This window comes from Opisthocomus hoazin, chromosome 21, assembly GCF_030867145.1.
Source record: "Opisthocomus hoazin isolate bOpiHoa1 chromosome 21, bOpiHoa1.hap1, whole genome shotgun sequence".
Classification (NCBI taxonomy): Eukaryota; Metazoa; Chordata; class Aves; order Opisthocomiformes; family Opisthocomidae; genus Opisthocomus; species Opisthocomus hoazin.
The window spans coordinates 8,657,032-8,669,379 of record NC_134434.1 but is presented as its reverse complement, the minus strand read 5'-3'; the positions used below and the strand labels follow the sequence as shown (position 1 = coordinate 8,669,379).

Below are 12,348 nucleotides of genomic sequence, written 5' to 3'. Positions count from 1 at the left end.
CCCCGCAGCCCCCGCCGCCCCCCGCCCGGTGCTCCCGGAGCAGCCCCATGCCCGGAGCGGCCCCTGCCACCCCCCTTTGCCCCCGCCCGGAGCTCCCGGTGCGGCCCCCGTCCCCCGCCGGGGCAGCCCCGCGCCTGACGGAGACAAACGGCACAGGGACCCACAGCCGGTGGCAAACAGTGGCAGTATTAACTGAAGGCAGACTACCAGCAGGCAGAGGCAAACGGCACATAGGCGATAACCATACAGTAAGCGGACAGGAGCCGTGTGTGGGACCGAGGAGAGCTTGGGGGGGGTTTTTTTACTTTTTCTCTCTGTTTAATTTTTCTCTTCAATACGTTGAAATTGCCCAGACTGGTCCAGCACGACACCTCAAACCTCACGGGGACGCACAGCATGAAAACGCCCCGGTGCGGGGCTGCGGGGCCTGCTCCCAGCGCTCCCCGAGCTGCGGCACGACGGCACGCGCCGGTGGCGTGGGAATGGCGCAGAGGCAGCGCAGGGGGCTTCGCCGGGGGGGATGGGGCTCCCCACGCCGCAGAGGAGGGGGCTCAGCTGGCTGCCATGCCGCAGCGGTGCCGACGGCCGCGGCACGGCTCAGCCAACGGCTGCACAAGGCGATGGCGAACACCCCACACCCGTGTCGCTGGAGCTCCGGCCTCGGGCGCGCTGCCGGGGGGAGCTCCCTGCTGAGCCCCCCACCCACTCGCCTGCCGAGGCCGGTGGTCCCAGCCCATGCGGCGGCTGCAGGAGGCTGCAGTGGGAACGGACCCCCCGCCATGCCGGGGAAGGCGGTGAACCCCCCACGGAGAGAGGGGCAGCAGCGCCCGGGTGCACGCGGGGGGGGTCACCCAGCCACGCTGGCATGCCCCTCCAGCTTTTCGGGACAAGGCATCTGCGCAGGAGCCACCCGGCCCCGGGAAGGGCCCGTAGCCCCCCGCACAGAGCCGGGGGCTCTGCCACATGGCCAAGCCCCCTGGAGCCCCGGCATGGAGCGCTGCACCCCTCCGGCACCCCAGAGGGAGGGACGGGCAGCGGGTGGGCAGGGGGACAGCGGGGTCCCCGGCGCTGGAGGGCAGCCGGGGACGCGGCAGTGGGGAGGGCTGTCTGGCGGGAGCTGCTGGGGCGGCGGCCCCGCGGCGGGGGCACTGGTAGACCTGCTACGCAGACGGGGCAGCTCCCGCCACGCACGAGGGCTCAACTCCTTCACAGCGGCCGGGGCAGTGGGGCTGAGCATGGCCAGACAGGGCCACGGCCGTGGCAGGGGGTCCCCCCGCGCCCCGCTCAGCCCTGCCGCGGGACCACCCAGCACAGCTGCGGGCTGCCGGGTGCTGGCGACAGAGCGGGTCCCCGTCCCCGCCCGCTGCACGTGCGTGGCAGGCGCCGCAGCCTGGGGACCCCCATGGCCGAGCGGATTTTCATGCTGTCTCCAGGAATTGATATCAGCGTGGACCAGTCTAACATCTCGCAGGATTTTTTTCTACTGGCTACTGGAATGCGCTCGCTTGGCTTAGGGGTCCTCGATGTCGAGAAATTCTTGCTTGGGGGGGGCCATGCCGCGGTACCAGGCGCACGAGCCGTCGCTCCTCTTGATGCAAGCGTAGTGCTTCGCCTGCCGCCCGTCCACATTGTTCTTCTCCATCGCCCAGTCCGTCCAGAGACACTCGTCCGAGGAGGAGACGAAGCAGGGGATGGAGAGGCAGCGCGAGATCTGCGCACGACAGAGACCGTCAGTGACCACCCCGCGGCAGAACGCCGGCGCGCGAGGAGCCAGCCCAGGGCAGCTGGGGCTGGCGGCCCAGCTCTGCACCAGGGATGCCAGGCTGCCCCATCCCTGCGGGGCTCGGCAGGGACATGACCCCGATGCGGAGGCACTGAGGGAACCCCTGGGTGCGGGTCCCAGGGCCGGCCTTGGTTCCCAGCCGCAGAGCCGGAGGCTCGGCCGCCCTTCCCGCATCCCCGGCCGCGTGCCGTGCCCCCTGCACAGCCTCATCCTTGAAGGACGGGGAAGAGCATCCTGCCTTGGAGCCCCCGCCTGCCCTGGGGCTGCAGCCCCCAGGGCACGGGGAGGGGGCACAGCCCGTGCCCGGGGGCAGCCTGGCCGCTCACCTTGCACTCGCAGCCCATCTGGTACCGCTGGTTGAGGCTCTTCTTCTGCGTGGGGCTCAGCGAGTCCCAGGTGGAGACCAAGTCACAGAGCGTGATGTGCATCTTGCCGTTGCCCTCTGACTTCCCTGGGGAGAGGCCAGACAGCGCCGCTCAGAGGGTCCCCCCGCACCCGACGTTGTCTCGGGGTGCTGGGGCTCAGGACCGCTGCAGCCAGCCCCTCCTGCCACACGCTGTCCCCAGAGAACCCCGGGGAGCAGCTCGTCCCCCACTGCCCCTGCCACAGCCCGGGCTGCGGAGCATGGCCAGGATGCAGCCAGGGGGTCCACCAAGGGCTGGTGGTGTGGTGGGGAGCCCCGTGCCTGGGGAGCGGGCACACACGTCACAGGCATCGCGGGCGGCACACGACGTCCCCCGAGAGCCCTCCCTCTCGGGCACCCACCTGCGATGAGATACTCCTTCTTCCCGCCGGTGTCCAGCAGCCGGCCGCACACGGCAGTGGACGGAGCCGTGTAGATGAACTCTATGTCCTTGTCGGGGCCCTTAAACATCTGGGGAGCAAGAGCGGGAGTGAGCGGCTGGCGAGGAGGCTGCCCCGTCCCCCCATCTCCTGCCCCGACGTGCCCCCTTACCTTGATCTGCTTGATTTCATACTGGATTCGCTTGATCGGGTTCCCGTATATATCATTCCCCGAATCCACCTCTTTCGCAGAGACGGCCTTTGCTCGGATCACTGCAACGGAGAGGTGTCGAGGTCAGCAGGGTGGCCGGGGACCGGAGGTCCCGCTCAGCCCCCCCATCCCGCAGGGGCTCCCACGCTGGCGCGGGGCCGGCTGCCGGTGCTGCCCACACTGCCCGCAGCGAACCCAACCACAGACAGACAGCCGCCCGCAGAGCTGGCTGTCACACACTGTCCCCAAAGGGACAGGGCTCTGGCACAGGCGGGATGGCAACGGGCAGCATCACAGCAGCACCCTCACGGCGGGTGATAAGGAAAGGTCACCCCGGGACCGCCCGGCCCCACCGCCACCAGCCCTGCTGGACCGGCTGCCCTCAGCCAGTGCTGGCTCGGTCTCTGCCCAGCCCCGCCGGATTCGTGGGCGCAGGCTGGCCCTGCCCGGGCTCGTGCCGGTCACCCAGATGGCACCCGGACAGCTGAACCCTGGGAGCACGGCGGTATTTGTCCCACTGTCATTAATTAAACCAGCCGAAAGTTGGTGCGGCCAGGCTGGGCTGGAGGAGCACAGGGAGCATCTGGGGGTCACCTCTGGGCGCAGAGCGAGGCCGGAGCTCACGCCGGGGTCCCCAGCCCCACCAGGCCCCCGCCAGCCCCTCCACACCCCCACGCCACGGGAGCGGGGGTCCCAGGGCCAGGCTGCCCTCGCACCCCACAGCCGGAGCACAGGGTCCCCATGCTGCCGGGCGATGCTCTGGCTGCCGGCTCCCTGCCAGAGCTCAGCTGCTGCCACGCGGAGCCCCACGCCGTGCAGGCACAGCCACCGCATCCTCCCGGGGCCAGGGACCGCAGGGGTCCCTTCCTGCCCTCGCTGCCCGCAGAAACAACGCGTGGACGCTGGGGGCTGGGGCAGGGCGAAGGCACGGCGCGGCGAGCAGAGGTAGCAACTCTGCAGCCGGAGGCACGGACCAGCCCGGCCGCACACGGCCGCAGGGCAGCGTGCCGAGGGACAAGGTCGGGTGTCCCCTAACCGCTGAGGCCGTGGCACCCTGGAGCCCGGGGACAGCTCTGCCACAGAAGGGTCCCTGCGGTCACGCTGCCAGCACCGCCTGGGGACGTGGTGACGGGCGCGTGAGCGCTCAGCACGTGGCAGCGAGCCGTGGCGGGGAGGCAGCGGGCAGCCAGCTCACCCTTGCTCACCAGCTCGGGACACGGCAGCTTGGCAGGTCGCAGCCGCTCAGCGTGCGGGGCCTGGGTCCCTGCACCACGACCCACCGCTCCCTCCGCTGCGGTGGGACATAAGCTCCCGGCCGGCCCCAGGGACGACGACAGAATCCCAGCATGGTGGGGGTTGGCAGGGACCTCTGTGGGTCACCCAGCCCAACCCCCTGCCCAAGCAGGGTCACCCACTGCAGGCTGCACAGCACCGCGTCCAGGCGGGGCTGGAATATCTCCAGAGAAGGAGACTCCACAGCCTCCCTGGGCAGCCTGGGCCAGGGCTCCGTCACCCTCAGAGGGAAGAAGTTCTTCCTCATCTTCAGCTGGAGCTTCCTCGGCTTCAGTTTGTGCCCGTTGTCCCTTGTCCTGTCGCTGGGCACGACGGCTTAGGGAGCAGTGGCAGCCCCAGAGCCGCAGCTCCTGCCCAGCACCCCCAGCCGGGGGCTGAGCCGGGAGGGGTCCGGCTGCGGGGCAGGGGCTCGCAGGGCTCCCTGCTCTGCCGGGGTTCTGCATCCCACGGGGACGCCAGCTCCCCGGCCCTCGGGGGCACGCCAATGCCCTGCCAGCCCCCTCCACGTGCGTGCCACGGGGCAGGGACCGGCGAGCCGTGCGTTGGGCAGGGCAGCAGCCAGTCTGGAGACACGGCGCGTGTCCCCTACCGAAAGGTGCTGGGATGGCAGCAGCCGAGGGCTGCCTGGCACAGACCCGCTGCCTTTCACCTGGCACAGCAAGGAGGGGGAACCTGACCACGCTCTATAAATACTGTGGGGTGCCTGCAGACGGGCTGTTTAAGCCGAAGGTCAGGGGGGCACAGCCCCACGTGGGTACCGGTACGTGCCAGCCGAGTTTACTCCAGGAAGGGGAGGGCGGCCAGCAGCACGAGCAGGGCCCGGGGACGACCCCCCAGCACAGCCGGCCCCGGTCGCAGTGGGCACTCAGCTGCCAGCAGCACGCCTGGGTCAGCGCGGGCACAGGCAGCCCCTCGCCTGCAGCCCCGCCGTGCCACGTCCTCCCGCGTGCCAGCCCTTCGCTGCGCCGCGCGCCTGCGGTGTCACTCGGGTACAACCGAGCTCCGGCCCCGCGGCTCCAGGCGCAGGGAACGGTTACTGGTTCAGTGGGCTCCAGCCTTTTCCATTCACGTGCTGATGAATCACTTGACAAAAATGCAGCCCAATTCTAGGCGGATTTATTCCGAACAGTGCGGCTTTGTGGAGGGGACGGCTGCGCTGCGCTTTCCCCGCCAAGACCCCAGCAGCGCGGCCAAGCTGCTCTGCCCCAGCCAGGAACCGGAGCGGCGAGGAGGGTGATCCACCGGGATCGCCGAGGGAGCCCCGGAGCTGGGATCCCCGGGATGAGGAGGCAGGGCCGAGGGACGGAGGAAACCGCGGGTGCTCACAGACCGGCAGCTGGACCTCCCCAATGGCAATGCCCCCATCAGCAGCGTCACCCACCGCTCCTGCTGCTGGCCTGGACAGCCACCGGCCGTGGGACCCCAGAGCCCCCATGAAGCTGAGCCGGGGCTCTCCCGGGGCGCACGGCAGGCACGGCACGCCGCTGGCTCTGGGAGACGGAGTGCGACCATGGCCATGCTGGAACCGTTCCCTCCCCGGGCAGGACAAGCCACGGCGAGCAGGCGCATCGCGGGGTCACCCCGTCCTGGCAGGGTGGGAGCCCCACCGGTGAGAGCCCCCATGCTGGTCCCCAGGGCTGCAAGCCACGGCCACCCCATAGCGAGGACCCCAGACCCCTGCGAGGCAGCGGGTCCCCTCGTGGCCCTCTGCCCCCTGGGACCAGTCCCACTGCCCCAGCAGGGCAGGGGGCTTCGCCCGCGGGCCGGGGCTGCCGGCTGGCCGCTCCCTGCCTCTGCGCAGGGACAGACGCCAGCGTTCGCCTTGAACTTCGCGCAGAAGCCACCGCACGAGCAGGGCTGCGCTCGCAGCCAGGGCCTGGGGAGCGGGGCTGACCCCGTGCCAGCTGCCCCAGGGCACGCGGGGACGGTTCCAAGGGCTCTCCATCACCCCCCCACCTCGCCACAGCCCATCCCCAGCACCGCTCCTCACCGCCTATCGTGGGATGCGGGAAGGGGCACAAGGGTGGGCAGGGAGAGGGGCAGGGGTCCATGGGGGGGCGGTGGGAGGAGGTGACTGCCCACCCGGAGCAGCTGGGGCTGCCCGGGGCCAAAGAGAACCGGGCACCCCGCAGCAGAGCCATCCCCACGTCCCTGCACCACTCCCCACCTGGGCTGGGCGATGGGCACACGATCAACTGGGACCAACTGGGACTGACTGGGGCTGCGGTGCAGCTCCAGGAGCAACGCGGGGGGCAAACAGAGTCACCCAGCGCCACAAACCCACCGGGACGTCTCTGGGCTTGCCAGCCGGCGGGATGCTGCCCCCCCTGACCCCGCCGCGTGGCTGCCCCAGCTCGGGGGCTGCACCCGCGTTCCGGGCTGCCGAGCGGGGCTCCTGCCGGGGACAGCGGCCATCGCGGCAGGAGCTGCTGCAGGCAGCCGGCGGGCAGCCGGGCAGGACTCTGCGGGGAGACGCGGCAGCCCCAGGCACTCCCTGGGGAAGGAAGAAAGGGGGTGTGGAAGCGGTGAGAGCTGCCGAGGGGGGAAGTTGCGTGGGTGCTGCCCTGCGGTCGGGGTGGTCCTGCCATCACCCACCCTGCCCAGGGCAGCTGCTGAAAGGCCCCTGCCACTCTGTGCCCCCCGGCAGAGGGGCAGCACAAGGACCCTCGGCCGCAGGACTCCCCTCCTGGCCAGAGACCCGCCGAATGGCCGCCCCTTCCATGCCACCCCAGCCTGGACCCCGCCGCGCAGCCCCACCAGCACCCGCCCGGGAAGCGCCGGTGCCCACAGACCGCGGGGGCCGCGGCCGGGCTGCGTGGCCAGGGAACAAAGCTCCCTTCTCCGGGGCTGCTGGCAGCCGGCTGAGCCAAGGGGCCGGCTGCCAGTGCCAGCGCTGCCCGCTGCCCACCCGGCACCGCCAGCCCGGGCACCCAGCCCCGCGGCGGGGTCAGCCCCTGGGTCACCCCAGCCCCGCGTGTGGCCGGCGGGGAGGCAGCGTCAGCAAACCACCCCGGGAGGGGCTGAGCCCCAGCCCTGCCTGGCACACGGGCAGGAACCAGCCCCCGGTGCCTGCCCGCACCCCGGCGCCCGCGGGGGCTGCCGAGCGGGGCACCCTCGCCCCGGCGCAGCGTCAGGGCGGTGCTGCGGATGCGGAGCCCGGAGGGACGCGGAGCCCCGCGGGGAGAAGCGGCGGAGGCTGTGGAGGCTCCCAGGGCGCGTGGCAGTGCCCATGGGGGGGTGGGACGCAGTGCCCGGGTACCAGGCCCCGCTCGCCCGCCCGCCGGGCTGCGCGGGAGGCGCGGGTTACGCGCTGCCATGGCCGCGTGCGTCACCGCGGCCCTCTGACGGGAGCGTGCCGGGCCCAATCAGCAGCAGCCCCAGCAGTCAGCCCACGGCCCCTCGCGCCAGCCGCACGGAAGCGCTCCGACCACCGGCGCTTGGCGGGGCCACACTGGGGACCGGCTGCTCCCCAGCCCGAGCGGGGCTCGGCAGGGCCCACCGGCCAGCTGCGCTGCCCCGGCAGCCCTCCGCAGGGACGGCTCCCACCCCTCACCCCAGACCCTCACCTCAGCCCCTGCCATTCCTCCCCTGCACCCCGTCCCGAGGAACCGAGCACTGGGACAACTGGGATCGGCACAACACTGCCAGGGGCCGCACCCAAGGTGCCCCCATCCTAGGGGGATGCATCCAAGGTGCCCCCATCCCAGGCGGCACACCGGCCCACTCTGCCGCCCCGCCGCCCCGTCCCGGAGCCGTCACCGCTGCACGGAGCCAAAGCCCCGGCCGTGCCCGGCAGGGCTGAGCATCACCCCCTCCTGTGCACCCCCACGCTGCTCCAGGGGACACCAAGCTGGAGCCGGTGTCCTGCTGCAGCCCGCGACCCAGCCACGTCCCCACCTGGCAGCCGACATCTCCCCCCGCACAGCAAACCCCCGGGCAGGTGGGGAGCAGCCCTGGCCTCTGCTTCCCCGGGCACGGCCCCGGTGAGGAACGGCCGACGGGGCAGCCCTCAGCGCTTGGCCCCCGCAGAAACCCACCGCCCACCGCAGAAACCCACCGCCCACTGCCCAGGAGGGGCACGTGCAGGCAGGCCAGGCCACTTGTCCCAAGTCACCAGCTCTGGGGACACGAGTCCCAGCCCCCCCATTACCCCCAGCCCCTCCAACACCCCACGCCCGAGGCAGAGCCGCATCCGCCTCGCCCCGCTCCGCCTGGAAACACGCTGGGCTCTGGCTGCCCCGGTCCCGCTCCGAGCTGCGGAGCCTCGGAGGTGGCCGCAGGGGTGCGAGTGAGGGCAGAGGGGCCCAGGGAGGCACAGCCGGACGCGGCAGGCGCGCCCCACGCTGCAGAGCGGGGGTCCCAGCCCCACGGGGCCAGGGCCAGGACCCTGCGCTGCGCTCGCCCAGCTCCCCCCTGCTGAGGACTGAACGAGAGGAACCCCCCAGCCCCAGAGAGCACCCGGGGGCAGAGGAGAAGCAACAAGCAGGCCAGGGATCACAGGCTGCAGGAGATGGATCCATGTTGTGTGGGAAGAGAAGGCTGGGGAGCTCGCCCCGGGATGAACCCTGCTCCCCCGAGCCCAGCACTGTCCCCACCCGGGGTCACACAAGACAGGACTGATCCAGGGGAGCCGCACAGGGCACTCGGGCCGGGAGGCGCCAGGGCTACGGGCAGCACAGCGCGGGGGGAGGCTGCCCAGGCAGGACGGGCTCCGGTACCCACAGATGAGCACCTGGCGAGGGCCGCGGGGCAGGCTGACCCGCCGGCAAGCACTGCCTGGCCACGCTGCGCCCTGCCACCGGCCACCGAGACAGCCGGGGCCGCGAGACAGCCGGTGACTCAGCAGCTGAGTCACGGCTGAGCCAGCACCCCGGGACGGGCAGTGAGTCACGAGTACCCCGGAAAGCTGAGCCCGACGGCAGCGTGACGGGAAGCCGCAGCCCCGCTCCCGGAGCGGGCGTGGGGGATCCCGCGGTCCAGAGGCACCGGCTTGAGCAGCGGCTCCGAAAATTCAGTGCTCCATTTTGTCTAGAAACCTTCCTGTCCCCAACACGCTCGGTGGCTCGCCATGCCGAGCAGCAAGGCCGGGCAGCGGCGGGGCAGCGGCCAGGCGCTGCGGGAGTTGCCCCGCAGAGGGGGAGCGACGAGAGCGGGGTCTGGAAGGGGCGAGGGGAGCCTGGGAATCCGTCAGGAGCATCCTGGCTCAGGAGTGGGGCGTGGGGCAGGGCCATCCGGAGGCTGGGGCTGGCTAAGTGTTTGGGAATGCCACCGCTCCAGCTGAGCCTGGGAACAGCCCTGCAAAGCCCAGCACCGGGAACTGGGGCTGGCCTGTTTGTTTAATATGTTAAAATTTAATAAGGGCATTATTCATCGAAAGAGGAATCCAGATCCCGGCGCTGCCAAGCCCTCCCTTTCAGCAGCATCCAAGCCGAACAAAGTGGGACGGGGGAGAGGAAATGCCTGGGAAGAAGGAGCAGACGGGAGGTGACCGAGCCGGGGCAGCCGGCTCTGAGGGGCTGGGGGCTGGCGCTGCGGGGCCGGGCTCTGCAGGGCTTGGGGCTGGCTCCTGCCCCGGGCCGGGGGCTGGCGCTGCGGGGCCGGGGGGCTCTGCGGGGCCGGGCCTCTCCCGCTGCCACGTCCCCCCGCGGGCCCACCGGGACGGGCAGGCCGGGCTGGCCCGGGGCACCGTGGCTGCGCAGCCTGGAGCCCGGCCCCGACGGCCCCTCCATGGCCCAGCCAGCAACGCCGGGCGCGGCCGAGGGGCGCGGGGAGGGACGGACACAGGCCGGGCGGACCGACGGACGGACCCACGGACGGACGGACCCACGGGCCGCGCGTCCGCTCCCGCCGACACGGCCCCGGGGCTGAGCGGGGCGCGGAGCCCGCACCGGCGCGGGGCTGCGGGCAGGTGCCGGGGGTCGGGGGGGCTCCGCCCGCTCCCCGCCAACTTCCCGCCCCTTCCCCCGCCGCGAAGTTGGCGCGGGCCGCGCGCGGGATGCGGGGCTGCGGGGCGCTCACCTACGTCCGCGTTGCAGAAGGCCTGTTGCGGGTGGATGGGCGAGCAGCTGCAGGCGTCGGCCGGGCGGGCCCTGCCGAGCAGCAGCACCGCCAGCCAGGCCAGCAGGCTGGGCAGCGCGGCGGGCATCTTGCGGGGGGCTGCAGGGGGGGGGGGCGGGGGGCTGCAGGCTCAGCGACCCCCCCGAGAAAGCCGCATCCACCGCCGGGCCCGGCCGAGCCGCCGCCGCCGGGAAGTGGGGCTGGGGCGGCCGCGGGCCCTGCGCGGCGATGCGGGCCCTGGGCGGCGATGCGGGCTGCTCCGCCGCTGCTGCTGCCGAGGGGCCGGCTCCCGCCCCCGCCCGGCCCCGCTTTTTAACGCGCTCCGGGGATTTGCTGCTCCGCCTCTGCGTGGCGCGGGGCCCGCCCCCCCCGCACCGGCCGCCCCCGCCCCGCCCCGGGGAGACAACGGGAGCGCGGGGCCGCGGGTTGCGGGGGGGCTGCGGTCGTGTCCGTGCCCCAGCGCTTCCTCCACTCCCGGCCGCCGCAGCCCGGGTCACCCCGCAGCCCCTCGCCCGGGGGTCCCGCACCGCCGCAGCACCCCCGCGGGGCTCGGGCCTCTCGCCCTCGGCCAGCGGCCGCCCGCACCGGGGCGCGTCCCCAGAGACCCCCGCCTTGTCCTCGTCCCGGCTGTGTCACCGCGGAGGGTGTCCGGACGCTGCGGGCGTCACCGCAGCCGTACGCCCACGCCCGGCCGGCCGCACGCGTGTGGCCCCGCTCGCCGGCGGTGCCTTCGTCCCGGCGAAGCGGGCAGGGAGCCCAGCTCTGCCTCCGGGCAGGGACACGGCTCCCGAGCAGCACTGGGCACCGCAGGCAGACGATGGCGGGGATGGCCAGCACCGCGGCCACGCCACCGGGTCCCGCGCCAGCCTCTCGCCGCAGAGCTGCCCAGCCACAGCTACTCACGTCCCGGAGCGGCGGCGGAGCTGCCGGCCCTGCGGCGTGGGAAGGAATGGCAGAAATGCGGCCAGGCGAGCCTGGTCCAAGTGCTGCTCAAGCCTGCAGGAAACCCACGGGAGAGGACCGCGCTCATGCTGCGGGATGCTGGATGAAACCTGGAGAAGGGGTTCCCAGTCCCCAACTCCGCCGCGAGGCATGCAGTTCGCAGATGCTTCGGTGGCAGTTGCCAGGAGTCCCGCCGGCCCGGGAGCCCACGGCGCTGGGTGCTGACGTGCGCCTCAATGCTGCTGGGTGCTTGCTGGGACCCCGGGACGCTGCAGCCCGGTCCCATTTGTGGCAAGGCAGGGGCTGATGGCCCTGCTGCCTGCGCTGCCCCGCACCCCGGCAGCCGCCAGGGCCCCGATATCCCGCCGGCACGAGGAGGGGCGAGACGGGGTCCAGCCAGATCGCCAGGAAAAGGGCCAGGGCACCAGCAGGCAGGGCAGCCAGTGAGATGGCCTTGGGGTGCAGGGGGGCACGGAATGGAGAGGCCCCACTCCCCAGCGGGGCGCAGAGCCCCTCGCTTGGCTGAGCCCAGGGGACAAGAAGGGGCCACGCAGCAGAGACAGCCACCGGCACAGCCCCAGGGCCAGGCCAGGAGGGCAAGCGAGGCCGGGAGAGGCTGTGCCAAGTGAGGCGCAGGCGAAGGCAGGGCGGCCGAAGAGGCCCGTGGCCAGCTGGCACCCAGCACGGGCTGGGGACTTGCCCCGGGTGCCCTTGGCCGGGAGCTGCGGCCCTCGGCCGGCTCTGCCTGCAGTGCTGGGGACGCGCCCGTGCCCAGGGCAGAGCTGCCCGCAGGGACAAGCGCGTCCGCTCGCAGCCCAGGGCCAGCGCGAGCCACCGGCCGGGCTGAGCGAGACCTCGCGTCCAGCCTCCACCCGCTGCTCCCGTGACTCACAGAGGGCACCGCAAACAGGGGCAGGGGGGACAGGGCCAGCCCCCCACGGCTCTCGGGAGGGCCCCCATCCCTGCCGGCTCTCTGCACCGTGGGTCCAGCTGCCGCAGGAACAGACCCCTCGCTCCCCCAGCACGGCCGGTCCCCGCAGCAGGGCAGCGCAGACACGCGGGGGGGAGGGGGGGCCCCAGGACCCCCTGCACCGCAGCAGCCAGGCCCAGCTCCCTGAAGCCCTGCCTGCTGGCAGAGCTGCCTGAGGGGCTGGGGGGCAACAGGGACCCCCGGCTGCAGGGAGGCACCCGGAGAGCCCGAACGTGCGCTGGGGGCTCGAGCCCGGAGCCGCGAGGCAGCGGCTCGTCAAGCTGCGCCCCTGCCTGCTCCCACCCGCAC

General features: G+C 72.7%; 1 protein-coding gene across 1 annotated transcript; it reads right to left on the bottom strand.

Moving 5' to 3' along the window:
• Positions 1-167: 167 nt before the first annotated feature.
• Positions 168-10,369, bottom strand: TIMP2 (TIMP metallopeptidase inhibitor 2). The gene is made up of 5 exons (XM_075441166.1): positions 10,089-10,369; positions 2,739-2,839; positions 2,549-2,657; positions 2,110-2,234; positions 168-1,711 (listed from the first exon to the last, which is right to left on the bottom strand). Exons 1-5 carry the CDS (start codon positions 10,213-10,215, stop codon positions 1,511-1,513), a joined length of 663 nt encoding a protein of 220 aa, XP_075297281.1. The 5' UTR covers positions 10,216-10,369; the 3' UTR covers positions 168-1,510.
• Positions 10,370-12,348: the final 1,979 nt, after the last annotated feature.

Bases quoted from the DNA above. Each gene is read 5' to 3' on its own strand.
- TIMP2 (XM_075441166.1), bottom strand. From the start codon at position 10,215: ATGCCCGCCGCGCTGCCCAGCCTGCTGGCCTGGCTGGCGGTGCTGCTG. The intron at 2,840-10,088 runs GTGAGCGCCCCG...TCTCCGTTGCAG, and splicing joins CTTCTGCAACGCGGACGTAG to TGATCCGAGCAAAGGCCGTC. The intron at 2,658-2,738 runs GTAAGGGGGCAC...CTTGCTCCCCAG, and splicing joins ATGAAATCAAGCAGATCAAG to ATGTTTAAGGGCCCCGACAA.